Source organism: Podarcis liolepis, assembly GCF_965112155.1.
Source record: "Podarcis liolepis genome assembly, chromosome: 10".
NCBI classification, from domain to species: Eukaryota; Metazoa; Chordata; class Lepidosauria; order Squamata; family Lacertidae; genus Podarcis; species Podarcis liolepis.
The window spans coordinates 48368428-48394907 of NC_139562.1; the positions used below are offsets into that span (position 1 = coordinate 48368428).

General features: G+C 41.0%; 2 protein-coding genes across 7 annotated transcripts; one reads left to right on the top strand and one right to left on the bottom strand.

Annotated features, from left to right (window-relative positions):
• Positions 1-1439: 1439 nt before the first annotated feature.
• ATP23 (ATP23 metallopeptidase and ATP synthase assembly factor homolog) lies at positions 1440-7386 on the bottom strand. Its single transcript, XM_083463767.1, has 6 exons — positions 7065-7386; positions 4827-4872; positions 4639-4720; positions 3302-3439; positions 2338-2421; positions 1440-1907 (listed from the first exon to the last, which is right to left on the bottom strand). Exons 1-6 carry the CDS (start codon positions 7279-7281, stop codon positions 1704-1706), a joined length of 771 nt encoding a protein of 256 aa, XP_083319893.1. The 5' UTR covers positions 7282-7386; the 3' UTR covers positions 1440-1703.
• Positions 7387-7517: 131 nt separating this feature from the next.
• RPAP3 (RNA polymerase II associated protein 3) lies at positions 7518-26254 on the top strand. Of its 6 annotated transcripts, none has more exons than XM_083463487.1 (17): positions 7518-7719; positions 9133-9340; positions 9902-10042; positions 11853-11975; positions 12731-12858; positions 13342-13463; positions 14381-14451; positions 14539-14664; positions 15439-15566; positions 16643-16764; positions 17555-17625; positions 17742-17858; positions 18450-18676; positions 20569-20773; positions 22366-22463; positions 24230-24330; positions 25637-26254. In XM_083463487.1, exons 2-17 carry the CDS (start codon positions 9188-9190, stop codon positions 25720-25722), a joined length of 2019 nt encoding a protein of 672 aa, XP_083319613.1. In that variant the 5' UTR covers positions 7518-7719; positions 9133-9187; the 3' UTR covers positions 25723-26254. The 6 variants fall into 6 exon arrangements, with proteins under 6 accessions (XP_083319613.1, XP_083319612.1, XP_083319616.1 ...); XM_083463486.1 differs by having other exon boundaries at positions 7558-7719; positions 9188-9340; XM_083463490.1 differs by having other exon boundaries at positions 7651-7751; positions 9188-9340.
• The last annotated feature ends 226 nt before the right edge of the window (positions 26255-26480 follow it).

Consider the following 26480-nt stretch of genomic DNA (forward strand, 5'->3'; position numbering starts at 1 on the left):
CCCATTGTAGTCGACCCTGCATTTAATATGGAATGACTATGGAGGGCTGCAAGCCCTTGCAGCTGAAAGGGGAAGCTTCAGTTTCTCTGCGAAACCTCTGGCACCATCTCAGGATATCTGTGCAAAGATTGCTGTGTACATCAGATGGACTTTCATGAGCATTCGCCTCCAAGCTGCAATATTAACTGGACTACAGTGGTGTCTCGCAGGACGAAAAGAATCCGTTCTTTGATTCTCTTCATCTAGCGGTTTTTTCGTCTTGCGAAGCAAGCCCATTGACGGATTAGTGGATTAGCGCTATTAGCGCTTTTAGCGGCTTATCGGATCAGCTGATAAGCGGCTTAGCGGCTTAGAAAAGGGGGGGAGGGGAAAAAACCCGCAGGAACTCGCAAGACATTTTCGTCTTGCGAAGCAAGCCCATAGGAGATTCATTTTGCGAAGCACCTCCAAAACGGAAAACTCTTTCGTCTAGCGAGTTTTCGTCTTGCGGGGCACCACTGTACAGCACAGGCTTTCGATAAGGTACTCTCTTGCAGCACAGCCCTCCAATATGCAACAAGGATATTACCATAAACAACACTTTAATGTATCCTGCTCTCTAACCTGCAATGTGGGTAACATCACAGGCTTGCTTCCCTCTAATCAATGAACCTGTAGAAGGATTTGATTTTCTTGAACAACACTGCAGGGTGGAGCCTTACACTGTGTGAGTATTCAGTGTGAACACTCATAAATCATTCTTTCGTGGCCTTTTCCAACCTAAGTAAGAACAAAGTTAGAAAAAGCAAGGCCACTTTCCTTTGCTGCTACCTTTCAGGTTTTTAGGCAAATATAGTGCCCATTCGCAGCTATATTAAAATTTTGACTTTCTCCATTAGTTTCTATGGGCAGCTCTCACTTCTGTCCCTGGGAACATTTTAGATATGAAACAGGAAATGACCACCCTGGCCAATTAGGCGATTCCATATGCCTCTCTCCTTCCCTCTCCAACCATGCCATTCCATTCCCCTTCACAGCGTTTTAGCTCTTCATCTCTCAATATTCCATACCACTTAATTTATTTAAGGGTCATTTGGTGCCCTTCTCCATGCTGCTTCTGAAAACCTAGGGTTCCCCTCCCCCACAAGACTGTTGGTACCTCCCCATATTTTGGCTATGTAATGGTGGGCGCTCTCCTCCGAACTTCCATTAAAAAAATGTAATATATTGTGTAGGTGTGGGTGTGTTTATAGATGAAGATATAATTTCATGTCAACTGAACATTCTCCATCCTCATAGACCTGGTTTTGGAGGTTCCCCCACCATCCCAATGCACCCCCCAACTTTTTACATTTCATTGTTTCCCAAAGCTTGCCGATACCTGACTTTTTGTGCTGCTTTGGCTACATAAGCAACAGCTGTCACCTATGAGCAGTAGAAATAGAGGGACTGCCAAAACATTAACGAAACAGCATTTATTAAACCAAGGATGAGAACCAAAGCATTTGCAAAATTAATTTCCAGTAGCATACTCACATAAACCTTTATGTGTACATTGGGGGGCGGGCGGGACTGCTAGACCAATTTGTACGCCAAACAAAACACAGAACAGGAATTCGACAACATGAATATTCTTTGTTGTCCGTGGACTTCCAGTTATCTTCACAATTAATCTTTTGAAAATTGTCCCAAAAATGTTGTAGCTGGAAATAAACAGTTTTTGGCTATATATTTGCATAGTACCGGTCACGGTTTTGGAAATCTCTATGTGCATATTTTGCATCTGATCTGCTGTGAGGCACTCTGTCAAACGGCTCGTGATCATTGAAACACGATTCAAAGACTTCATCCACAGCTTTCTCGGCCATCTCTTTGCTGATATTCCGAACAGCCAAGATGGAGCGAACAGCTCTGTCTTTTACGCAGGTCTGAGGAAGGTAAGAAAACCAAGGTCAGGACACAGACTGTGAAGTCTAGACAAGTGATACACTTAGTAAAATTGATTATTCCCAATGATAAGACACAGAAAGTGTTTCGAAAGGTATTGCTAACTAAAACAAAACGAACAACTGTCCATCTCCCATATTCTCCACAAACCCGGGAAGGCACCAAGATGCTCAACTCAAAAGCCAGTGTCACATTGTTTGTTGTGGATGTCTATTAGCAGTGTCACTCCTTGAAGAATAGCCATAGAAGGTTGCACCAAATCTGACCACCAGCAGATTCTCATACTTTGTTATACCTAACAGAACTCCTGTAACTTGAATCTCAGATATCTGAATTTCCAAATTAAACAGGACCTCATCTGCAAATGGAAGCCTGGCCCTCCTCTTCATTTACGGGTCACCATCAACTTACCTGCTGATGCTGCTTCAATCCAAATTTAAACCGGGTCATTTCATTGAGGAGGGAGCAATCACCACTAAGATTAGCAGCTCGAATCTATTTAGGGAAACATACCAAAAACACCAAAACTAAATAAAGTACTCGGAGAACTGCAACAATTCCTAACATGGCTCCCAACAGTTCTCTGGCTAAGATGGCACTAGCTATATGCCAGTCAAGACAACAGGCCGTAAGAACCTATGTGACACAAAGTAAGACCTTGAAAAAGTACCATTTGTTTACTTATAAGATTTCTGACCTTGTGACATGTCTGGTTTCCTTTTTCTCCTGTTCCCTGCTACTTCACACTGAGTAAAGTTTTAAAGGCAGGCTGGTTGTTTGAATTTTCTCATTCACAGTTATTAAAGCTGCAACAACTAAAATAGGAATACTGACAAAGGCTTTTCAATCATGTCAGATACTGATCGTTGATTAGAATCTTACATTTATATTGCTTTATTATGTTTTAGCATTGTACACTAGTTAATTCTAATTTTAAATGGCTCATAAATCCTCCTTTTTAGAGTGTTAGTGGGAGTAAATTCTTACTAGCACATACACAAAAACCCACTGGGTCAATCAATATTTCTGAAATAGTGAAATCACAGAACTGTTATACAGACATACCTCGGAAGTTGAATGGAATCCGTTCCAGAAGTCCGTTCGACTTCTAAAACGATTAGAAACCAAGGCACGGCTTCCAATTGGCTGCAGGAAGCTCCTGCAGCCAATCAGAACCTGCGGAACCTGCGTGAGATGTCCGGATTCCAAAGAAAGTTCACAAACCAGAACACTCACTTCCAGGTTTGCGGCATTCGGGAGCCAAAACGTTTGACTCGCAAGCCAAGGAAAAAACTAAGAAGAATTGCACTGATAAGTGTATGTTTTGCTTAGATGTTAAATATGTTCTTAGCAGCACTATTAATTTACAACTTACCTCCGAGCAAGCTAAATGCCTGATATTATTGAACCAGTCCACATGTGCACGGCAGTGATCAAAAGCATGGATAAGCTCATGTGCAACCACTCTGTTCATATGAGACTGGTGATGAATATTGTTTTGGCACAGAACAATCTACAAAGGAAATAAGGGGGACATTCAGAAGATAATTTAATCTACAAGTCACGGGCTTTATCCTATTTTAAAGCAAGCCTCAAAAATATACTGAAATTGACAAGTGCAGAACTTTGTGGATAGCCATCCTCTGGTATTTCTATGGTGGTTGATGGGAAGAGAGTCAAATCTCCTTTCTCACTTCCCTCCCCAAATATCTTTACTATTATATAATGCAAATGGGGAAGGGATGGTGCAGATTCATCCACACTTATCACACTGCTGTATCAAGGCATGTCAAGAAAGGGAGGAGTATAACATAGCTTCTTTTTTCCACCTTTGCTTGTAGCAGGAATGGGAAACATGCAGCCTGTGGGCCTTATTCGGCCCAACGCATGTCTCAAATTGGCCTCTGAAGCTCTTTCTCAAGCCACTTGCCCTACAACTGATTTCATATATGACATCAAGTAAGAACACAGCTACAAAGGAACAATTAGGAGCTGAAAATGAGCTTTCATTTGCTACTTTGCAGGTGGGAAGTCACTGAAAGCATTGATTACATGACCAGCACTAACAGCAAGCACCAGATGGACACCAGAGTTCCCCAACAAGAACTTTCCCATGCAGCCAAGAGGGCTCGCTATCAGTGCTTATCAGCAAGCCCCTTTGAAGGTGTGCTTTCACTGACAGTGCACCTTCCCAGGGGCTCACTGCTCACTCCTGCTTCGTGCATTTGAAGACTCATTATGAGCCCACACAAATGCATTCTGAGCCCGTTCAAGCCACTAATCAGCTGTCAAGATTAAGTCCCAGCTGTGGGGCAACAGTCTTCCCTTTTTGTAGAAGGCCTGTAGTTTACCAGGTGAGTCTGCTGCCTAGAACAAAAGAAGCCCTTCCACTCAAACAGGAATAACTTCTCTGGGAGCAGTGAGTGGGCCTGTGGATTTGTATTTCCAATTAAGAAGAGGCCTGACTGATTAAATACTATTTAATTAAATACTCCACTTGAACTGAATCCTTCTGGCTTGTGCAATCATTTTATTAAATTACTATAATACTATGGGGGAGAGGGGAGTAAGCATTGATTCCGAGAACTATGAACTCAAAATGTTCAACAATAAACATCTCATAACTTTCTGCAACTATTTCGTTTTGCTAACATGTCAAAGCATCAAGTTATCTGATGTTTCCAATGCTGCAACAGATTGCTGCGTACCTACCTGTGATGTTGAAGAATCGAATCCTCCACTGACACACCCATCACACTCTTCACATGAGAAGTGTCGATCTTTGAAAACAGTGCTAAAAGGCCCAAATACAGGTCAGCTTTTTAGTATTAAAGTCACCTTCAAGTAGGAACACAAATGCAGTAAACATGCAACAAGCTTGGGTCAAAAAAAATTCTTACCAGCCAGTATTCTTCATAGCATCAAGTAGCAGTTTAGCATATGGACCTAGACCAAGCAATGCAGTCATTTATTCTTAAGCACAAAACTTGGGCAGACAAAATGAGCTACTGGTCACATGCTTTAGACCACAAAGGGCAGCCTGTAGCCCACATGTGGCCCTTGCAGGCCTTCAGTGCGGACCATGTGGGTGCCCAGCTTTGTAAGATCAGAACTACAGCTGGGTGCATGTCAAAAGCTTTAGAATAAGGGCAATGGGAAACAGACAATACGAATGGACTTTCTGCACCCTACAGCAAAAAGACTGTTATTGGTGAACTGGGGGGGGGGGAACAATGTGGCTCCCTTTAACGACTGGATTGAAGATATGAACAAACTCGCTACACATGAACAAGCTTTTTTGTGTCTTACTCTGTGCACTTGTACTTTTGTATTTTCCAGTAAAGAATGATAGATAGATGATACATAGATTTAGATGCGTGTTCGCACACACACACACACACACTTACTTGTACCTTGGTTGTCGAATGCCTTGGTACTCGTACATTTTGGCTCCAGAACACCACAAACCCGGAAGTGAGTATTCCAGTTTGCGACTGTTCTTTGGAACCCAAATGTCTGATGCTGCTTCCGCGGCTTCTGACTGAGTGCAGGAAGCTCCTGCAGCCAATTAGAAGCCGCACCTTGGTTTTCAGACATTTTTGGAAGTCGAATGGACTTCTGGAATGGATTTTGTTCGAGAACCAAGGTACGACTGTGTGTGTGTGTGTGTGTGTACACACACACACACTCTCTATTGGTTTACAGTAATAAACAGGGTAATAGGCTGTTTATTACTGCAAACCAGTTTCTGGACTTCTTGAGAAGAACAAGCTGGAAGGCTGCCAGTGGTTGATCCACAGGCAATGGTCTACTTGCTACTACTTATGACATGGAAGGTGTCTGCCCTGGCAACAAAACAGGGTCCGATGCCGCACTTAGGCTGCCAACCTAACCCCGCTTACCTGGAAGTAAGCCCCCCTGCATTCCCTAGGGATGAATAGGCATGGATAGGCTTGCACAGACCTCTCTTGGGAAAGAGAAAGGGGCAAATCTGGGGAATTGTGGTTGTTCTATCAGCCAGCTTGCAGGTCTGTGGCTGTTGTTGCCGAGTGCAAGGTCAGCTCAGAGTAAGACCTCTCTCATCCATGATCTGATTGTGGATTGCCAATCTCCTCTTCTTGGGCAAGATTCATGAGCGTGTGGTCACGGGCCAGTTCCAGACACCCCTGCAAGAAACTGATTTTCTAGATCCATTTCAATTGGGGTTTAGGCCCAGTTTGGGCATGGAAACTGCTTTGGCTGCCCGGTAAAGGTAAAGGGACCCCTCACCGTTAGGTCCAGTCGTGGCCGACCCTGGGGTTGCAGCGCTCATCTTGCTTTACTGGCTGAGGGAGCTTCTGGGTCATGTGGCCAGCATGACTAAGCAGCTTCTGGCGAACCAGAGCAGTGCACAGAAACACCGTTTACCTTCCCGCCGGAAGGGTACCTATTTATCTACTTGCACTTTGACATGCTTTGGAACTGCTAGGTTGGCAGGAGCAGGGACAGAGCAATGGGAGCTCACCCCGTCACGGGATTCGAACTGCCGACCTTCTGATCGGCAAGTCCTAGGCCAGGGGTCTGCAACCCGTGGCTCCGGAGCTGCATGTGGCTCTTTTACACCTTTGCCGCGGCTCCGGGGCGGATACTAGCAAGGGGAGGAGGCGCATTGTGCACCCCAACACTCCCCACTGTGGCAGGCGCTGTACTGGCTGTGATGTCGCATGGGGGCGGTGCGTGCGTTAGTCACGCACTGTCCCGACGTCACCTTCCCCCCCGCTGTCAGATCGGAGGGCAGTGGCGCGCATGCTTTAAATGTCGCAATGGTTTTGCGGCAACCCAGGTTTTTTCCCTTCAGAAACGGGTCCAATTGGCTCTTTTTGTCTTAAAGGTTGCAGACCCCTGTCCTAGGCTCTGTGGTTTAACCCACAGCGCCCTTGGCTGCCCTGTAGAGGCCCCTAAATTTTCGGTAAGAGCCTCGCCTACGGTCCACAATAGCATGGGTGCAAGTAATTGACGGGTGTTTAGGAGAGAGGCAGAGAGAGAGAGAGAGAGAGAGAGGTGGTTGGGATGGAGCCGCGAGTCCTTTGGGAGCGGAGGGCAAATGGCTCGCTCGTCACGGCGCGGCCAGAGAGGGGACGCGGCCTCCAGGCACTTACTGCTTTCCAGGGCGATCTGCAGCATCACCTGGCACTTGTGGTTCCTGGTGAAGACGGCCTTATAGAGCATGGACTGCTGCTTTTTCCCGCCTCCGCGGCTCCTCTCGGGAAACAGGCCGTACCCGAAGTCGTCGTCCCGCTCTCCGCCGGAGCCGCGGCTCTCCGGATCCTGCGGCTGCTCCGGAGGAGGCATCTCGGAGGAGCCTCCTTCAGCCATTCAGGCGCGTCGGAAACAGCATGGCTCGGGAGGCCTCGCCGGCCACCGTAGGTCACTCACCGTAGTGATAGGGAAAAGCCTCTCGAGGTCGCTCCGCCCCGCCTCCTTGGTACCAACGAGATGTGGAGAAGGAAAGAGAGCACTGCCTCCGGCTGCTTCTTTTGAACCAATCAGGAGGCGGCAGGAAGGCGGAAATGAAGAGGGGGAGGGGAATCAGACGGTATCCATGGCACTAGAGGCAGCAGGCAAACCAAACCGCGCAGGCGCCAGATAAGACCGAGGGTCCTTTCTATGGTTACCACAGAAATACCTTTTTTCCGCAAGGGGAGTTTTGCGTCACTGCTCTGTGGCGCGCGGGATTCTGGGAAAGGAGCGCGGCGCTCGGCCCGCGGAGTGACGGCTGGGGAGCGCGAAAAGGCGGGACCAAACTCCGCGCAGGTGAGGAGGCTGTGGGCGCCGTCGATTGACAGGTGGGGCGGTTGCCTGAGGGAGGGGGTCTCGGGGCCGGCCGGCGGCGAGGGTGGCGGGGTCTCTGGCCCGGGGAAGGCTCCCCTGTGGCAGTCTGAGGGCCGGGGCCTTCGAGAGGCCCCTTGAAACGGGGGGGGGGGGCGGACACAACAAACAAGATTGCGCCATTCTCACGTTCACTGTTCGGTTTGACTCGGAGGTAATTTCCTAGGGAGGTTTCTGTCAGACTCCCATCGTCTTACGCGTAGCTGTCGTATCGTTATAACGAACTTCGCCGTGAATTTAGTGAGGGGAGCATCGCCTCCAAGCCTGTCCCTGGGGGCCTAAGCGCTGTTGCTGAAGACCGAACTGTTACGTGGTGCTGAACACGTGTCTCTATTCCTGTATACAGCAGGAGGGGTGGCCTGACCTCTGCAGTTTGAAAAAAAGAAAGTAAAAGAAAAGTTTGGTCCAATGGCACTATTTAATTTACTTGTTGGGCGCTGTTTTGCCAGAGGAGCTCACCCAAAAAGAAAACCATGCATGCATTAAAGCCAGGGGGTGTATACATTAAAACTTCCTGCCCACTCCAAAAGGCCATATAGGCCGTTAAAAGCTAAAGTTGCCTGCTTTAAAAACTGTGTTTTTGGCTGGCACCTAAAGATACATAGCAACGGCACCAGGTGAGCATCTGCAGAGAGAGCAGTTCCTTGCCACGTGCAATGATTCATTTTGTTATTTATTTATTTATTTCTGCCTCACCCTTCATTGAAATGATACATCACTATAAACTCTGGCCAAAACAACTATGAGCAAAAAAAGTAAACAAATGGGACCTGTGGATATAGGGTATACTATAGGGCAGTATACAAATGATGATGGTGATTGTAATAATAATAATAATTGGGACAATAAAGTCACAGCAAGAGCAGCAATAGTTATGGATCAAAATCTGGCCAGATGGTTGACTTCCCCCACCCTGAAATAAAGGCTTGATAGCATAGGTGGGTTTTTAATTGGCACTGAAAAGTGTTGGTATTTGAAGGGGCTTCTGGCAGTTTTCACCATTTGTAGCTTAGGAAAGAAGAAAAGTGTGTGGAGTACTCAAGGTGCAATGCAATAGAGGGGTGGGTTTAGTACATCTCTGCCACATGATGGTTTTATTGTGAAAATAAGACACCCCCCAACTTTGCATGTTAGTGGACTGGGCATATGTTTAATGGTCTAATTTGCTGTGGCTCTGTATAATTCAGTCTAGTTTCATTATTTTTTTAGTAAGGGGCTTTTAGAATGATAGTAGCCTGGTTTTCCCCACTAAATTTATCGTATCATCAGAAGACGTTGCTTGTTTCAGTACTTAAGGACATCAATACTTTTCTCTATTCTTTTCTTTCCTTCATCTAGTATCTGCAAATGTTTGTTAGTAGCCTGACATTTCCCAAAACCTTTTAATTACCAGATGACTTCACCAAATAAAGCAATAGAGTTACAGATGCAAATAAGACAAAATGCAGAAGAGTTGCAAGATTTTGTGAAAGAATTAGAAAATTGGGAAAAGGATATTAAAGAAAAGGATTGCAATTTACGGCAACAGAGTGGAGTTCCAGTCAAGGTAAATTCAGTTATCTGATACTAGGATTGACAGGGATGCTTACAAGTAGAAATATGTCCTTTTTAAATTTCAAGTGAAACTACAAATAAATCACTTGTATTACCGATGTAGTTTTTGCCATTTTGTGCTTAGCATGTTTGTTTGGCGGGAAGTCATATACTTAGGTTTCCTCTTTTACAAAGCAAAAGGAGACTATTTGTAAACTCTGAAACATTTAGGTCATAACTTTCAACAAACGATGCATAGTGCCATTCTTTTCAAGATAGAATCATATGTAATATTGCAATTGTTTCCCCAGCTTAAGCAGCTCCCTTGCCATTCACAGCTACTTTCTCTGAGAGAAGAGATCCCTTTGTGAGCAGGGGAAGAATGGAACTACACACAGCATAGAGATTGTTTTAAGTGGGTCGCATACCTGGATGAGTCTTCCTTTAGTGCATTTGGGAATATACATCCTCATCAATGGCCAATAAATCTGCTTGTGTACTATGGGAACTAGAAAAGGGCAAATCAATTTATTAAGTTTTCTGATACTGAATAGCAACCTTTTCTGATATTTAGGATTTACCACCAATTCGAAATGAAACTTATAAGAAAAGGAAGAAAAACAAAGTTAAAGCCATCTCTAAGAAAACTACTGAAGAAAATAAAAAGAATAAGATAAAATCTTACGATTATGAGGCATGGGGGAAGCTTGATGTGGTAAGCTGAATCTAGTTATTAAAATGCTAGGAAAAATACAGAGTTTTGTTGGATTTAAGTATGTAACATTAAAGCATGCTATGAAATTTTAAAAATACAATTACAAATTCAAACTTTTTTTTTTTAATTTACACCTTTATCTTACTTAGGAAGAGCCCAGGGCAATGTAAAGCAACCATGTGAACAAAATAATGATAAAAGAACCATAAAACATATATACATTTTTAAAAAAAAACTTGTAGCAAATTATTTAAAACGGAAATACATGTGTTGCTCAATAGAGCACCTCTTATTTGTAAAACTGGAAAGGCCAAGCAAAGGTAACTGTTTTCATTTGGTATCTGAAGCCCAACAATGGGAAACATTGGAAAAATCATTCCAGATTCAGGGACCTACCATAGCGAATGCCCTTCTGCACATCTTCATCCTAAATATTGTTGGGGACCTCAAGCAGAGCCCCAAGATCTGTAATCCATCACTACTTTGAATCATATCTAGTATTATACAAGTGGCCAGTGCAGAGCTTTTAGGATAGGTGATCCCATCTTACTGCCTCAGTCAATAATCTGGCAGTAATATCTATCACTAGCTGTAGCTTCTGGACCCTTTTCAAGGGTAGCCCCATAACGAGTGCATTGCAGTAATCCAAATGGGAGGTCACTAGAGCATGGGTTACCATGACTAGCCAGCACTGAAACAAAACTCAAATACCTCCAAAGGTTCAACTAAAGAATATTACAGTTTATTAGTGAAACGTATTGTCTGTATGTTTTATTAGACTGTAGTCTAATTCATGAGATAATTAAGATGGACATAGATTAATTAACATTTCTGATCTGTGCTTATCCAATTAAAACGAATAGATGTTGCACAGGAGCACCGTTGTCCAGATTACATTCTTGTACCCTAGCCTAAGATTTTAGCTAAAGTAAATTTCACCAAAGGCAGATTTAGTCACAAGAAAATGTATTTCTGGGTTGTCTTAGAGCATTCTATATACTGTAGAAAAATGTTGTAGATTTCTAGTTGTAACATGTGACACTACAGACTTCAGGAAGGGTGGGTGTGCCGGGGGGGTGGTCTGCTTTCATGTAAAGCATTTATTTCACATTTAGTGAGCACATTGTGGAGAGGCTAAAGTAAGTTTTTAATATGGAGAAGTAATCCAAAATATGACATCACTCCTTTTCCCACACTCTGAAGTGGTACAGACCCAAATTCTACTACCTCATTCAGTGTATATATAAACAGGCTGTCAATTATACAACAGTCAGTAGAACTAAATCAGCTTAAGTATTCAGGCTTAATTTGAAGGAATGGGTTTCTGTGCAGAGACCCATAATCCACTTTTTCCCTTTTCCAAGGGAGCATTTCTAAAATGCTGTAACTTGAGCTCTTGAGCCAAATCCCAGCTGTATAAACAAGTGCTCAAAGCTCTCTCCCTTATCAGTCCATGAAGGTCGGTAATGACAGATGACCTTGTCCACTCCAAAGTGGAATTTCAAAAAATACTTCCCAGAAATTCATTTGTAACATTCCTTCTGAAATGGCATTGGGCAGAAAAATTTTACTTTCAGAAGCAGTTACTCCATTTTGTGATATTACTTTAGCTCTGATAATGGAAATCTTTATTTAAAAAGTGAAAAGACAGTTTGCTTTAGCTTGTTGGATAGGAGTTGGGTGAAATACGTGGATGAATGTTAGTGATATAACTAATATTTAATAAGACATGCACTGTTTTTTACTACTTTGTTTATTCACCCTTTAATTTTTTTAATTTGTAATTTTCTTCAAATGTGTGTCATTTCAGGATAAGATACTTGAAGAACTTGATAAGGAAGATAGCACCCATGATTCAGTGTCTCTAGAATCAGATTCTGAAGAAGATGGAATACACATAGACACAGAAAAGGCTCTTGCTGAGAAAGAAAAGGTTATTTTGGTCTTTCAGAATGAGGGACATTTTTGTTTTCTCCTAACACCCTTTAGGATGTACCTTCAGATTAAACCTTGAAACCAAGAGATTAACTCCAGACATTTTTGGATATTTTACCGTGACTCATTCCTTATCTAATTATTTTAAGACATGTTATGGGCTGCATGGTGATTTGATCTCCTTTTGTTATGTTGATGATCTTCTTGAGATAGGCAGTTCGGAATTGTGGTATTTACTTACTTTAAATCATGTTCCATTTTCTGTAAAAACAACAACAAGAAGGAAACCCAACCTGGTAAAAGCTATAGATGTTTTGGAAAATTGGTGACAGTCACACTCTTCCGTCCTGCTCAACTCTTATCTCCCAGTGCAGGTTGTGTGATCGAAAGTGAGGTCTGAAAACTGCTAGAATTTGTGGTTACGGAAGTCATTTATAAACAGAAGTGTGAATTGGGGCTAGAGAGATTATGAATATGTGCCCTCTTCCCAAAATTTTATTATATTATTTATTTGCATTTATATTCATTTCCTCATTTTATCTTCAAAATAAGCCATGGTGTAGGTTAGGATGCACGTGAGTCTTGCTGAGCTCTTTTTCAAGGGTTCCATCTGAATTTGATTGAACATGGGCCACAAAATCCTGAAAGCTGGCAAACACAATTCCCAAGATACAAGAAAAGTAACATTGGGTGAGGGGGAGGAATCAGTTTGAAGTATATTCACATCACTGATCACTATATTTTGTTTAACAGGGTAATAATTATTTTAAGCAAGGAAATTATGATGCTGCAATTGAATGTTACACAAAAGGAATGAATGCAGATCCTTACAATCCTGTTTTGCCCACAAACAGATCATCTGCTTTTTTCCGACTGAAAAAGTAAGGCTTGTTTTGGATACTTTGGTATTTCAGGATTTCCTTAAGCATTCAGCTCTCCCTCTCTTCTTTTTCAGTAACCTTGTTTTGGCTTTAAACCTGTCAATGCTCAACCATTTCAGTTTGCCATTTGACAGATTAATTAACAAAGAACATGGGAAATTAGTGCCTTATCAGAAGCTGGCTGATGCTCAGCATCCTGAAAGTGCAGAGGCAAACATTTCTGAAGTAGTCCCATTTTATGAGCATTGACTCCTTGAAGGGGGGTGGTAGGAAACATCGGAGTCGCATGCTGTGGCTGCCCTGTCAGACAGTGGGGGACAGAATACACTGAAGGGTATAATATAGCTGACAGTCTTCCCCAATTCAGCACCAGTGCAACTTTAGAAGTGTTCATACCCACATTTCTGTGAATTGCATGGGTTTCTGTTTGCATGCTTTTAAGGAACATGCATTTGGGATGACAAACCTACAATATTGTTGCAGGTATTCTGTGGCTGAATCTGATTGTAACTTAGCACTTGCCCTAAACAAAAATTATACAAAGGCTTATGCCAGAAGAGGAGCCGCTCGCTTTGCTTTGCAAAATTTTGACGGTGCTAAAGAAGGTATGTTGGATTTTCTGTTTCTGTGTGTTTAATACTCATTCGTTTTGGCTGTCAAAGACATTGCTCAGCCACAACTCGTTTCATCCCAGGCCATTAACCATGCTTGCTGGGGCTGATGGGAGTTGTAGTTCAACAACATATGCAGGGCCAAAGGTTCCCCACATGCCTGCTCTAGATAAATAACTTTTTGATTTATGGATTGACCTACCAATATACCAATTTCAGCATTAATTCTTCAATTTTCCTTGTCTCTGAAGCATGAATGGAAGAGTTCAGCCAATTAATTAATGCATACAGCATTCTGAGAAACTTCTCAATTGAACAAGATTCTGGGAAACACCCATATATTATTAATTTTAAGTAAAATATGCTGTATCTCAAATGTCACTGGACATTATTGGTTTGTATAATCTTAGAAGAAACTTCTTATATTTGTTCCCCTTCTTTAGTAAGTGTCTGTAAAAAAAAATACATTGGAGAAATGACTTTTTTTAAAAAAGGTCATTTTGCAGATATAACAATATTGTCTTAGATTCATGTTTGCTGATGTTGAAAATCGCCCAGGTTGAAACGTAATTACAAACTGTTGGAGTCTAACAGTGTTCTGAAATGTGATGAGATCTGTTTTCCATCTTCCCTCAAAATGAAGTCTAGAGACTGTGCTACCTGTGCTATTGATGAACTATAAATGTGTTTCATGTTATCTTCTAGTTTATGTAGTTGGATAATAATGCTATTAAACTTTTGGGAGGTTACTTTGAGAACTATTTACTTGTTTTGATTTTTAAATGAGGTATGTCAGTGCATTTCCTATACAAGAAGCACTGCTGATACGATTAGCAAGCCGTAACTTACATTTTTCCTAAAGGTTCGTGCTTTTCACCCTATTAATGTATATTTTCATGTCCTGCTGTCAGATTACGAAAAGGTTTTGGAGTTGGATTCAGACAACTTTGAAGCAAAAACCGAACTTAGGAAAATCGAACAGGTAAATAATTTAAATTTGCCCAATGAACATGATTTTATTTTTTGCTATGTAGTATAAATGTTTTGCATGTCTTATGTCTTATATTAGGCTCTCCTGTCGAAAGAAGGCTTCCAAACTGAAGAATCAGATGTCTTTACCAACACTGAAATAACAGAACAGAAACAAACTGAGGAGGAGCAGCTAAAGCAAAAGGCTATGGCAGAAAAAGATTTGGTAAATAGAACATATAATGTTCAAGATAGTTGTGGGAGTTGTGGTGGAATTTTATAGTGGTTCAGAATTCATTGCATTGTGGAAGCCTTTTTGCACAGTTCTGCACCATGCAGAACTGGAACCCACGTCTGTGACAAATGGAATAAGTGTCTAGTGTTTAGTTAGTTGTGTGGTTTCTTTAAAGCGACCAAGTGTTAAAACACTAGATTTACATTACAGTGGTGCCCCGCAAGACGAATGCCTCACAAGACGAAAAACTCGCTAGACGAAAGGGTTTTGCGGTTTTTGAGCTGCTTCGCAAGACGAAAATGTCTTGCAAGTTTGTTTCCTTTTTCTTAACACCGTTAATACAGTTGCGACTTGACTTCGAGGAGCAACTCATAGAACGTGGTGTGGTAGCCTTTTTTGAGGTTTTTGGTAATTTTTGAAGCTTTTCCAAAACTTCCGACACCGTGTTTCGCAAGACGAAAATTTCGCTAGACGAAAAAACTCGCGGAATGAATTAATTTTGTCTTGCGAGGCACCACTGTATTCTGATGTAGCTCCAGCCCTGGCCCAGCTGCTATATGATTGTATTGTGTTGTCATATGCCAGACATTTTGAAATCTGCATTGCTGTCTGAAAAATCATACCCTATCACTACTTCTATTCTCTTCTTTCACATGCAGGAGTGTGTGAGATATTGAATAAAGTCTTAATTTTTGAAGTGTTGCTCACTTGTATGAAGATGCAATTGTTGATGTTTACACTGTTTCTCTTCCCCAAATATCACAGGGAAATGGCTATTTCAAAGAAGGGAAATATGAAATAGCAATAGAATGCTACACACGTGGAATAGCAGCAGATGGCACCAATGCGCTTCTTCCAGCCAACAGAGCTATGGCCTACCTGAAAATTCAAAAGTGTGTGCTCTTGAACTTGCAATTCCGCATGATCTGTGTATTTTCTTAGCATTTAAATCAATTCTGTCTTTTGAAATCTTTTTTAAAATACATATTCATAAGCAAAGCGTTTTACTAATTGCACTCTCATCATATCTATTAAAAAACAATCTTAATTAATTTTCATATAACATAAACAGTACAACACAACATTTTGTTCCCACAAGAACATTTTGTTCCCACAGTGGAGATTATGTCATAGCTTGGGTTGGTCTAATGCTGTTTTGCACTTCACTGAACTGATTTGAAAATGTTTTTTTGTGTGAAATTAAAAGTTGTGTACATAAGCAAGTGGCTAATGTAAGCACTACTTTCATATATTACAAGAATGACTTAATGGAGGAATTCAGAGCTACGATCTCCTCACCCATTCTCATTGCATTTTATTCATCAAGTTTTAATATTCAACCAGTGAAGTAGAATAAAGTATTCCTTTAGAGCAGAGCTTTCCAAACTGTGTCACAACACATTAGTGTGTCAGCTGCAGTGTGTAGGTGTGTCACGTGAACGCTCCCCTCACTCCTCCCGGGGCTGGAAAGAGGTTAGTTTAACCTCCAGTTTGCTAGAAAAATTGAATTACTCTGTCGTGAAATGATGCATGTCTAAAAAGTGTGTCATCAACATGAAAAGTTTGGAAAGCTCTGCTCAGGTTCAGATTGGTACTGTAGCTGTTACGTTGTCAAGACCAGAGAGCAACTCTGCTATAAGTTTGTAACATATGCTTCTTTGTAACATGTTCAACTAAATGTTTTTGAACTTTCCAAATAACGGTCACATAAAGTTTAAATTTAGGCAACATATTGGTTTTTAATCCAAGCGCTTCTTTAATGTAATCACATTGCGAAAGGTCTGTTCAGCTTTAGAGATAGAATTACACAGCTTCTAGTAGCATATAATTCTTATATTTGCTCACATGTGACATAGATATGCAGACTTTGGTCAGAATTTGTTGGAGTGACTGTAGACTCTAAGAAAGAATATCTGATGGGATCTGCACTACTAAGTAATTCTTTTAAACGTTTTCTCTTGATGATGAGATATGAAGAGGCAGAGGAAGATTGTACTCAAGCTGTATTATTAGATTCCTCCTACTCAAAAGCTTATGCCAGAAGAGGGACAGCGAGAGCTGCACTGGGAAAGCTAAAAGAAGCTATGCAAGGTGGGATTTTTAATGGATGTGTGATTGTTGTTATCTTTCGATGAAGTTTTTGCTCAATCATAATTTCTCAGTGCAACAGCCCCAGTCCACCAACAACAATCCAGTATGATAGCAGCAAAACTTGGGCAAAAAGTAACTGGGGTTTTTTAACACCTAGATTTTCTGAGCTGCTATGTTTGCCTGATATAGTTGGGCCACTGTAAAGGGGAACATGGATGTGCTCCTACCCACTTAACCTTTGCCCAGGGAATAGCACTGAAACTTAATTTTATTTCCATAAGGAGACTCTCGCATTGAAGGAGATGTGGCAGAATCTGGACCCTGTCTAAATTGCTAATTGAGAATCTAATAAATTTGCTATTTGAAATTGGGCCTTGCATCCTGCTTCATTGGAGTCATGGCTGGTACTGCTGATTCAAAAGAAGTAAAGCTATTTTGCACTGAAAGAGAGCATGAAAATTGCTTAGTTCCCATTTCCTTGCTATTGCTCTGAGTGCAAAATTTCATTCACAGTAGCTTACATTTTAATAAATAATGTTACTGTTATTGCATTTCAGTAGTTCATTAATAATTAGATACTTGAGCATGCCGTAGTCATGGAAATCACATTTATTATAGTGGGGAAAGTCTTCTTTGGGAGACCAGTTGGATTCAGTGGGACTTCCAAATGGTTAGCGTTTGATAATGGATCATGTCTTAACAATTGCAGATAAATACGTGTAAATTAAGTGTTAAAACCAATTATCATTACATTACATTAAATTGGTGTCTCTTGATGTAACTTCATCAGATTTTGAAACTGTTTTGAAGCTGGAACCTGGAAATAAGCAAGCAGTAAATGAAATAATGAAACTTAAGAATGTAAGTGTGTTGTACTTCAGTATCTCCCTAGTTACTTCCTTAAATTACTTTGAGTATTTTTCTGAGTTATAAATCATTCCGATTTTCATGGATGGTTATTTACTAATCTTTTAAAGGAATCAATTGCAAAAGGGCTGTGGACAAACACGGAATGTCCTGGACTATCACAAAAGGAAACAGAAGCACAAAATCTAGTGAAACCTATTGATAAACCGTTGCATCTTAGATCAAAAGTAAGTATAAATGATGAGGGTATCAGGTGTTTTTACCCTGAGGATGAGGTTAGTGTGAGCAGGGCAAACTTGTGCAGGCTTGAAGTGTTGTAAAGAAGAGGATCAGTTTGTTCAGGAAGGGAAGGTACAGGCAGGATGTTTGCTGGTATGAAATCAAGAGAAATTTCCACAAAGGGTAGAGGTGTGGAAGGAGAGAAAAGTTCATCTTAAGTATTTTACATGAATCTGAATGGAGAGCCATATCTCTGTCTAGTGGCATAAGAGAGGGAGATACAAAGAGAATATATATGTGTGTGTGTGTGTGTGTGTGTGTGTGTGTGTGTGTGTGTGTGTGTAAATACTGCCAGACACATTTGGGGTGAGATCAATTGATAGGAGGCAAATTCCGTTGCTGTGTGTGTGTATACTAAAAGGGTGAGTGTGTCTTTCTGTGATTGCCTACAAAAATTTTATGCCACAAACAACTTCTTAGTATCGGGATTTTCATATTTGCTATGGCAGGCACAGGTAAGCTTTGAGAATGCACCCAGTTGTTCACAGGTATGTTAAAACCACTGTAACTAACTCCCTGCATGGTTCTGTTCTGTTTAGAAACCCTTGAGAAGAATAATCATTGAAGAAGTGGATGGTGAGATTCTGACCGCAAATTTGGTGGCTACCCCAAATCCGCAACCTAAACAGTCTGTTTCTGCAAGTGTAGAAGCAACACATACCTCAGCATCTGCACAGAATCCAAGCAAAGATTGTTTTTCTTCAGCTGATACTCCCAAAGCAAAGCTGTTGAAAATAGAAGAAATCGGAGATTCTGTAACCATAGAGTAAGTACTGATTTTAGTATTAAATATGAACTAGTGGTTTGTTTTGCTCCAAACAAACATGTTCACAATAAACTATTAACTATTAGCTTACTATGAGTTGTGAATTGACCCATATTGTAATGGGGGTCGGAGGCCTTATGAATGGAATAAACAAATGGGAACTTTGGTAATGATTTTTATCAGGTCTTTTAGTTACATATAGGTTTGGATAATTTTAGCTCAAGACAGTTGATGCTAAAAACCATGGTGGCTTAAGAGTGTGTATGTCCTTTTGAATGAATCTTAAAAGTAAAACTACAAGGCTGTTTTTTCAGGTCTAATACATGTTATGTAAGTACACAAATAGAAGAGTTTATAACTTTCCCCTCATATATTTTAGGAAACACTATACTGTATTCAGTGGTGTCCAAACTTCTTTCAAAGAGGGGCAGATTTGAAAGGGCCGACCCCAAAGTTATTGAGCTTTTTTTAAGGATTGCAGTTGTTGATTTTTTTAGGTCTGGAGTTGTTGAGCTTATATTAGGATTGAAGTTGTTGAGGGTTTTTTAGAATTTTACCCCAGGAAATAAACTGTGTGGGCCGGATTAGGCCCCCAAAATGGACTTTGGACATGCCTGCTATATATAGTATACAGTCAACATTTTATTCTTGTAGCAAAGTTCCAACCCTTGAATATATGCCAAATGGAATGACAGATAAATTACAGGAGAGCAAATGGCTACACTGTAATCAGTGTTGAGAGGGTTTGTACAATTGACATTTTTTTTCCCCTTTCACATTATGAAATTTTATAGGGAAAGGCTTTACTTTTCTAGTTGTGAAAATCCCTTTTGGTGTTTAAAATATTCAGAGCACTATGGGCTTAAAGAATTGTTGTTTCTTACCACTTTTTTCCTCGACAAATTAAATGTACCGTTAAATATTTGGTGCATTAGCATTTGGTATTAAGTAAATCTCTAGTTCTGAACTTTTATATTCATAACCAACTTTGTTGCACGATTGTTGAAGCATTTTTACCCTTTAAACACTGCAAGTAAATCTAAAATGTATGTCAGATCAAGTGTAAGTAGTACTGTTGATGTATATAGTCTTAATCATGTATTCCAATATTGTGTGCACTTCCACAATGAACTTTGTCTCCTCCCACAGCAGTCCTCTATGTGCCCCCCCAAATATGCCCCAGAGGGTCCCCCAATACTCCAGATCCACTTTTCTTTTTTGGGGGGCAGCAGAGGGCTGCTGTGGGAGGAGACAAAGTTCATTGTGGAAGTGCACACCTGCCTGGACTATGTAAAAATTACATACGTTGAATCAGGAATTGCTATAATGTTTCCATTTCATTTCAGTCGGACTTTCTTGGGACTCCTGCACAAACTCAGAGAGATCAATCACTACTGTACAGAGTCCTGTACTCTAAATCAGGGAGTCATAAATGGGTTGGGACCAAGTATCAGAATCAGTGCCTTCTCCATAGCTTGGACTCTCAGATCAACAGCTGAGAGAGGCCCTTCCTACTCTTCCCTTTTTGTCAAAGTTGAAAAAAATGACAACCAGAGAGAGGGCCTTCTCAGTTTTGACACACCGTTTTTGACATACCTTCTGTAAGGAGGCTCACTTGGTGCTGATGTTCTCTTTTAGGTGTCAGGTGCAAGAAAATCTTTCTGTTCACTGGCATTTAAGTTTTAGGAATTCTGAATGTTTTGCTAATAGTTCTGTTTTGTTTGCCAATTGTTGTTAACATGTGTCTTATTGATGGGACCCTTTAATTGTGTGAATCACTCTGGAACCAATTTTGAAGATTGGTTTGAATAAATATAACCGTGTTTTGTAAAACCTGTCTCCAAATAGAGGCTAGGTAATCATCCACTTCATGTCTGCCTTAAATGTTTTAGACCTGTCAGCAAAAGCACCGTGAAAGAGAAACCATCATCTACATCTCAGTCTTGTGCTATGAAAAAACAAACTAAGACAGAAAAACAAACACTTCTCCCCGCATTTACATTCCCTGTGCCTCCAGTTCCTGTGAATTCTTTTCAGCTGGAATCAGATTTCAGAAAATTAAAAGGTTACCCAGATCAATTATACGCATACTTGAAGGTAAGCTTCTTCATAGCTAAGTATGGTTTCTGCCAAGTTGTGTAACTTTACAGTGCAGTCTTTCTTAATACCTTCCTTTAGGGTAAAGCAATTACCAACTTGTGATTTATTTAGTTTATTTCATTACATATTTTTTGTTGTTGTCCATGAATAGTACCTTTAGGGAAAGTTTTTCCTATTGAAGCTTCAGGGACGTGTTGAGCAGCCTCACTGTTTCAGTCTCCAAAGCCAATTCCATTGTGTCCAGTGTGGGGCGTCCCATACAGGGTTTTTTGGGGTAATAGCAGGAGGAGAGGGGAGCTCCAGTGCTGGCTGTGCAGCCTCAAGTTTATTTAGGGATTTGGAGTGGCCTTCCTCTCTTTCACCAGCAGCCCTAAAACCATCATAGGTGCTTCATTTGAGTGCTGACACTCCACTTGGCTTCAGGACTCAACCTTCCACTGTAGTATTAGAACCAAGTGTGTTCCTTTTTCCTGTGAGTCTCTGTAGCCCTTGTGCTAAGCTAAAGAGAAGGTAGAATTGAAGCTCCTGCAGTTCTTTAAAATGGATCTGGGTAGAATTGAGTTGGACACCCATCTTCCACTTAGCGATCTTGGACTGAAAGGAAGCAGGAAGTCAGCTGCCTCCTTTTGTTCAACCAAACTCAGCCCCTGCTGCTCTCTTCTGCCGATATTTGCTGGCAATGTGCATGCCTGGATAATCTCTCTCTCTCTCTCTCTCTCTCTCTCTCTCTGTGTGTGTGTGTGTGTGTGCGTGCGTGCGTGCGTGCGTGTCTGTATCTGTATAATCAGAGGTACTTTTGGAGGGGAAAGACAGGATTTCTTATGTAACTTCGGGAAATTCTTTCCATCTGTAGGATTGCATGCATCAGTTGTACTGAAAGTGCTTATTAAACTGCATATACTTATAGAGCTATCTGTGGTATAGGAGTCTTAAAACCCTTAACCTTCAGAGAACTCTTTCCACATCAGCAAGACAGTAGAAGATCCTCTGACCATATGTTGATTACCTTGAATCCTGCTCTTCCTCCAAGGACCTTAGGTTCTTTTCTCCCCACCCCCTGATTTTCATTATAACCCTTTGAAGTAGGTAAAGCTGAGAGCGAACATCTGATCCAAGTTGCTTGCTGCCAAGCTAAGCAGCAGACTGTGAATCCTAGGTCTCCCCTTTCACAGTCTCTGTACGCTGTCACAGGATCTTACAGCATGTTCTAGGCCACACATTCCATTCATACTGGTCCTGGGAGCCTCACTGTCACTTCGTATGAACTGAGAGACCTTGAGAACAAATCCAACATTCCCTGATGCTGCCCAGTATGGGGAGAGGGACAGTCAGTATTAAAAGGAGCAAGCTGTACATCAAGGAGGCGTGTTCCACCATTACTATCACTCTCATTGGAGAACCATGATAAACTCCCAAGGAAATCCATTGTTCCCTAGAACAGTTTGAAAACTGCTGGCATAATAAAACGTTTTAATTGATTTGATTCCTTTCCAGTCAAGCTTTTCTTTCTATAGGCACTGTGCAAGAAGATGAATTCTGATAGTGTGTAATGCCTGCTTTGTTTTTCTTTTTCTTTTGTTTTCTCAAAGCAAATTGATCCTTCACTTTATCCTAATCTGTTCCAAAAATCCTTGGATCCAGATGTATTTAGCCAAATTTTGAAAATTCTACAGGATTTTTATACTGGGTAAGTTTTTCAGTTCATGGATTTTTAGATGGTAAATTGAACAGCTGGACTCATTTCCTGGCTGAAAAGCAATTTTCCTGTTTTCCAGAGCATATTTCTGGCTGCTTGTTGTTCTGCCCGATACTAGCAATATGCCAGTACTTGGAATTAGTGTCGCTTGAATAATCTGTAAGAGAAATGATATTTTACAAAGCAATTTTGGGGAAAGTAAGAAAAAAATCAGCAGCAAAGTGTTGCTTAGAGCTGGAACACTTCAATGCTTACCTTTCAGAATATTTGGATGAAAATCCAGAGTTGACTGGAGAGCCAGTGTGGTGTAGTGGTTAAGAGCGGTAGTCACGTAATCTGGGGAACCGGGTTCGTGTCTCCGCTCCTCCACATGCAGCTGCTGGGTGACCTTGGGCCAGTCACACTTCTTTGAAGTCTCTCAGCTCCACTCACCTCACAGAGTGTTTGTTGTGGGGGAGGAAGGGAAAGGAGAATGTTAGACGCTTTGAGACTCCTGAAGGGGAGTGAAAGGCGGGATATCAAATCCAAACTCCTCCTCTTCTTCTTCTTCTTCTTCTTCTTCTTCTTCTTCTTCTTCTTCTCACAATACAATGGTCAATAAATATATGGGCACCTTAACAATTGTTCTTTCACTTGTTCTGACATCATACCATGCCTCTGAAGAGTGGTGCAAAGTCTAACATGAGACTCTCCCGTCTATCCATCCATGTAACTTGAGTGCAGAGGAAACATCTCATTGTTGACTTTGGAGGCACAGCGCAATGCCAAAAAGTCAGCACCTTCTGCCCAGGTTCTAGGTTAATGGGAAATGCAGTGTCTGGCTTTGCACTATGCTCTTAAGACACTCAGAATGTCTCTGAAGCATAGTGTGAAGATCAAAACTAGATTATACAAATCCTCTGTATGTGCCAGAGATAATGACTGTACCAAGGCTAGTTAAGATTTGTGGAACTTTGTCACCATGCTTGCTCATTTTTTCTTTGGCAGCTGCTTATGCATAAGACAGGTGGTTCGTTTCAAGTGAAATCAATATTCTAGCATATCTTGACCTTTTAACGGTGATGCCAAGAACTGAGCTTTGAGTCATATAGAACCAAAGCATGTCCCCTACCACTGAGCAGTACGAATTTAGTCGTTTTGATGTGCTTATGAGAAAGCACAGCATGTGTATTACTATTAGCATTATTAGTAAGACCCTGTATTAATGCTGCACACACAGAAAGGGGGAGTTGAAGGAGTGCTGGCAAGATAAGATCAAGTTCCTCAGAAACAAGGAAATGAGGATTAGATGACTATCAATTTAATGTAATGTTGGTAGGAGGCAAGTACACAAAATACATCCATTATCATGAAAACAGTCTGGAATGATGTTCAGCATGGGAAACTTTTCTTATGCGAAAATGATTGCTGCTATGCTACTTTGAACAAAATGAAATACCACAGTTGCACCTTAAACGAGAGCAGTTTCAGGATATTTTATACAAAATATTCTTATTTTGGATGCCCATAGGAACATAAGGTCATCAAGTTGCTTTTCTGGATATGTCAAAATTATCAGATTATTGGCAATCATATCTGATTTGTAGCTTGTTGTAGTGTTTGCTTATATAAATTGGTTTTAATACTTGACTAATTTTATCCATGCATTCTGTTTTTCACTTTTTACTTGAGTTTGATAATGCCATATACATGTCATGAAATTATCCAATCAAAAGAAGTTGTTTATAGGTGTATGTTAATGTTTCCCTCTCACACAGGAAAGAAGAACCTTCACTCATCTTAGAAATTCTGCAGAAGCTGTCTGAATCAAAAAGATTTGATATGGCAGTAATGTTTATGTCTGATTCAGAGAAAAAAGGTAAATAAAATGAAACCATGGGTCACTAATAGAATCTAGTAGTTGGTAGGTTTAGAGATAGGCGTGCTAATTGCACAGTTTGGTTGCTGCAACAAAATCCTGAAAGTGTTGTTTTGCTTTTTTTGTTTTTTTTTTTTTTTGAGAGAGAGAGAGATTCTATCCAGCATCATTGTTTGAGAAAATAATTTTCATCACCTGCTCCCCCCACCCCAGCAAAACCTAAAACCAAAATTAGGTAGCTTGGGCTTCTGGTGCTGCTGTTGGGTTAGTATAAAATGGAAATGGAAAGTGACTGGATTTCTCTCTCTCTCTGAGGAATCTTAAAGCTCCTGCTAATATTTAGCAACCCAATATAAATAAAATATTGCAAACTGGGTCCCAAAGCACAATGTTGCAGTTCTTTCTTTTGGAGCTTAAAAAACAATTGTTGCATCAGAGGCAGGAGTTCCTGCTCCAACCTGTGTCTTACTTCATGTGCAAAATTTATTTTCTCGTAAGTTTAGAACATTTTAGAAGTGCAACCGGTCTTTATGCAAGTCTGTGGAATACAAGTGCTGATTTGGTCTCAGAGGTGGTCAGAGTGAGACAATTGGAAGTAGTTTTAGCTTTTTCTGCAATCTAAAAGATATGAGGGGGCAGTATTAGGTATTAGAAATCCAAATCAGTCACTTCTCACCTGCAGTATTAACAGTGAATTCTGCTGCAGGGCCCCCATAGCAGTAAACTACATGATTGTTATAGTCTACTCTCTCAACCCACTTGGCAACATGGCGAATAAAAGCAGTGGTTTACAGTCGTACCTTCAAAAACTAAATTGTGGCTTCCGATTGGCTGGAAGCTCCTGCAGCCAATCAGAAGCCGCGGAAGCCCTGTCAGACATTCGGGTTCCAAAAGAACGTTCGCAAACCAGAACAATCACTTTCAGGTTTGCAGCATTCGGAAGACAAAACGTCCGAGTTCCAGGGTGTTCGTGATCCAAGGTACAACTGTATACTGTAGCATTGTTTGTTTGCTACTCTTAGCTTTCGCCCAGCTTGCAGTAATACCTGTGGACAACACTGTAAACTACTCAGAGAAATGGATTAAAAAGTAACAAAGCAGCACAGAACCTGATTTTCTCCTCTCTGCACCTCTGCCTTTGTTAGCCTGCCCTGCAGCTGATAAAGAACATTTTGAAGCCTCCCATACTGTGAAAGCCCTTCGCTTCTCTTCACCAGCCACTTGCCAGGCAGTCTCATGCAGAGAATATATATATATGAGCTGATTAAAAGGCTTAAGAAATGCACTAATCTCTCTTTTCTTACAGCTGCACATTCGTTATTTGGTCATTTGGAGCAGTCAGGGTTGAAAGAGTCTTCCGTTAAACTGCTCAAGACAAGATACGGTATTTAAGGCAAATACCTTTTTGTGTCCGTATAGAAGTACAGCTGATTCTGCACCGTTTTGGGAAGACACTTGCCTTCGGATGATCAGTGAGACTCCCATCTAGGAGGATTCAAAGTACCTTCCACTTGCGCATGAGGATTGTTTGGTCCCCCCATGCCACATCACATGTTTCTTTGGAAAGTCTCCGCACTTTCAATAGTAGTTTCCTGGATAGCGAAGAGAGAGGAAAGGCTGGTTTTACATTTACCGCTCCATGCACTGCGCTATGGAGCCAAGCCTGTGAAAAAGAAGCATTTATGTGGAAAAGGTAAATGTGTGTCTTCCGTTCTAGCAGGGTACCTCATAAGATTTAGCACGACTGAACCTATTTTAAACTGGGGGGTTTCCTCCTTTTGGTCATATTGTAGAATCAAGGCTGACAATGAGTTGTTAAAATATTTTATAAATTTTGCGTTGTATGTATTCATTTGCTGTTTTAAAATATTTGTGTATTTCTGTTCTTATCAATAAACAGACGTTTAATTCCAGGATTCTGAAACTGTTGTGTATGATTACAGATTTCAATGTTGATACCTCTTGTCAGATTTTTCAGGTGCAGATGAGTGAAAATCTGATTATTTACAACCACTTGCCACCTTGCCTCACTTTCTCCCCATTTCAGTTACTAACAATGAACATTTTTCTCCTAAGGATTCATCAATCATTGTTTTGGCTTTGTCAGTCTCTTCTTTCTGAGACTATATGTATATCACATGAGTTAAGCA

Excerpts from the sequence above, each read along its gene's own strand:
- ATP23 (XM_083463767.1), bottom strand. The coding sequence starts at position 7,281 with ATGGCTGAAGGAGGCTCCTCCGAGATGCCTCCTCCGGAGCAGCCGCAG. Across the intron at positions 4,721-4,826 it reads GCTATGAAGAATACTGGCTG|CACTGTTTTCAAAGATCGAC; the intron begins GTAAGAATTTTT and ends TGGGCCTTTTAG. Across the intron at positions 3,440-4,638 it reads TCGATTCTTCAACATCACAG|ATTGTTCTGTGCCAAAACAA; the intron begins GTAGGTACGCAG and ends TTTCCTTTGTAG.
- RPAP3 (XM_083463486.1), top strand. The coding sequence starts at position 7,573 with ATGGTTACCACAGAAATACCTTTTTTCCGCAAGGGGAGTTTTGCGTCA. Across the intron at positions 11,976-12,730 it reads CTCTTGCTGAGAAAGAAAAG|GGTAATAATTATTTTAAGCA; the intron begins GTTATTTTGGTC and ends TTTGTTTAACAG. Across the intron at positions 13,464-14,380 it reads TTTTGACGGTGCTAAAGAAG|ATTACGAAAAGGTTTTGGAG; the intron begins GTATGTTGGATT and ends TCCTGCTGTCAG.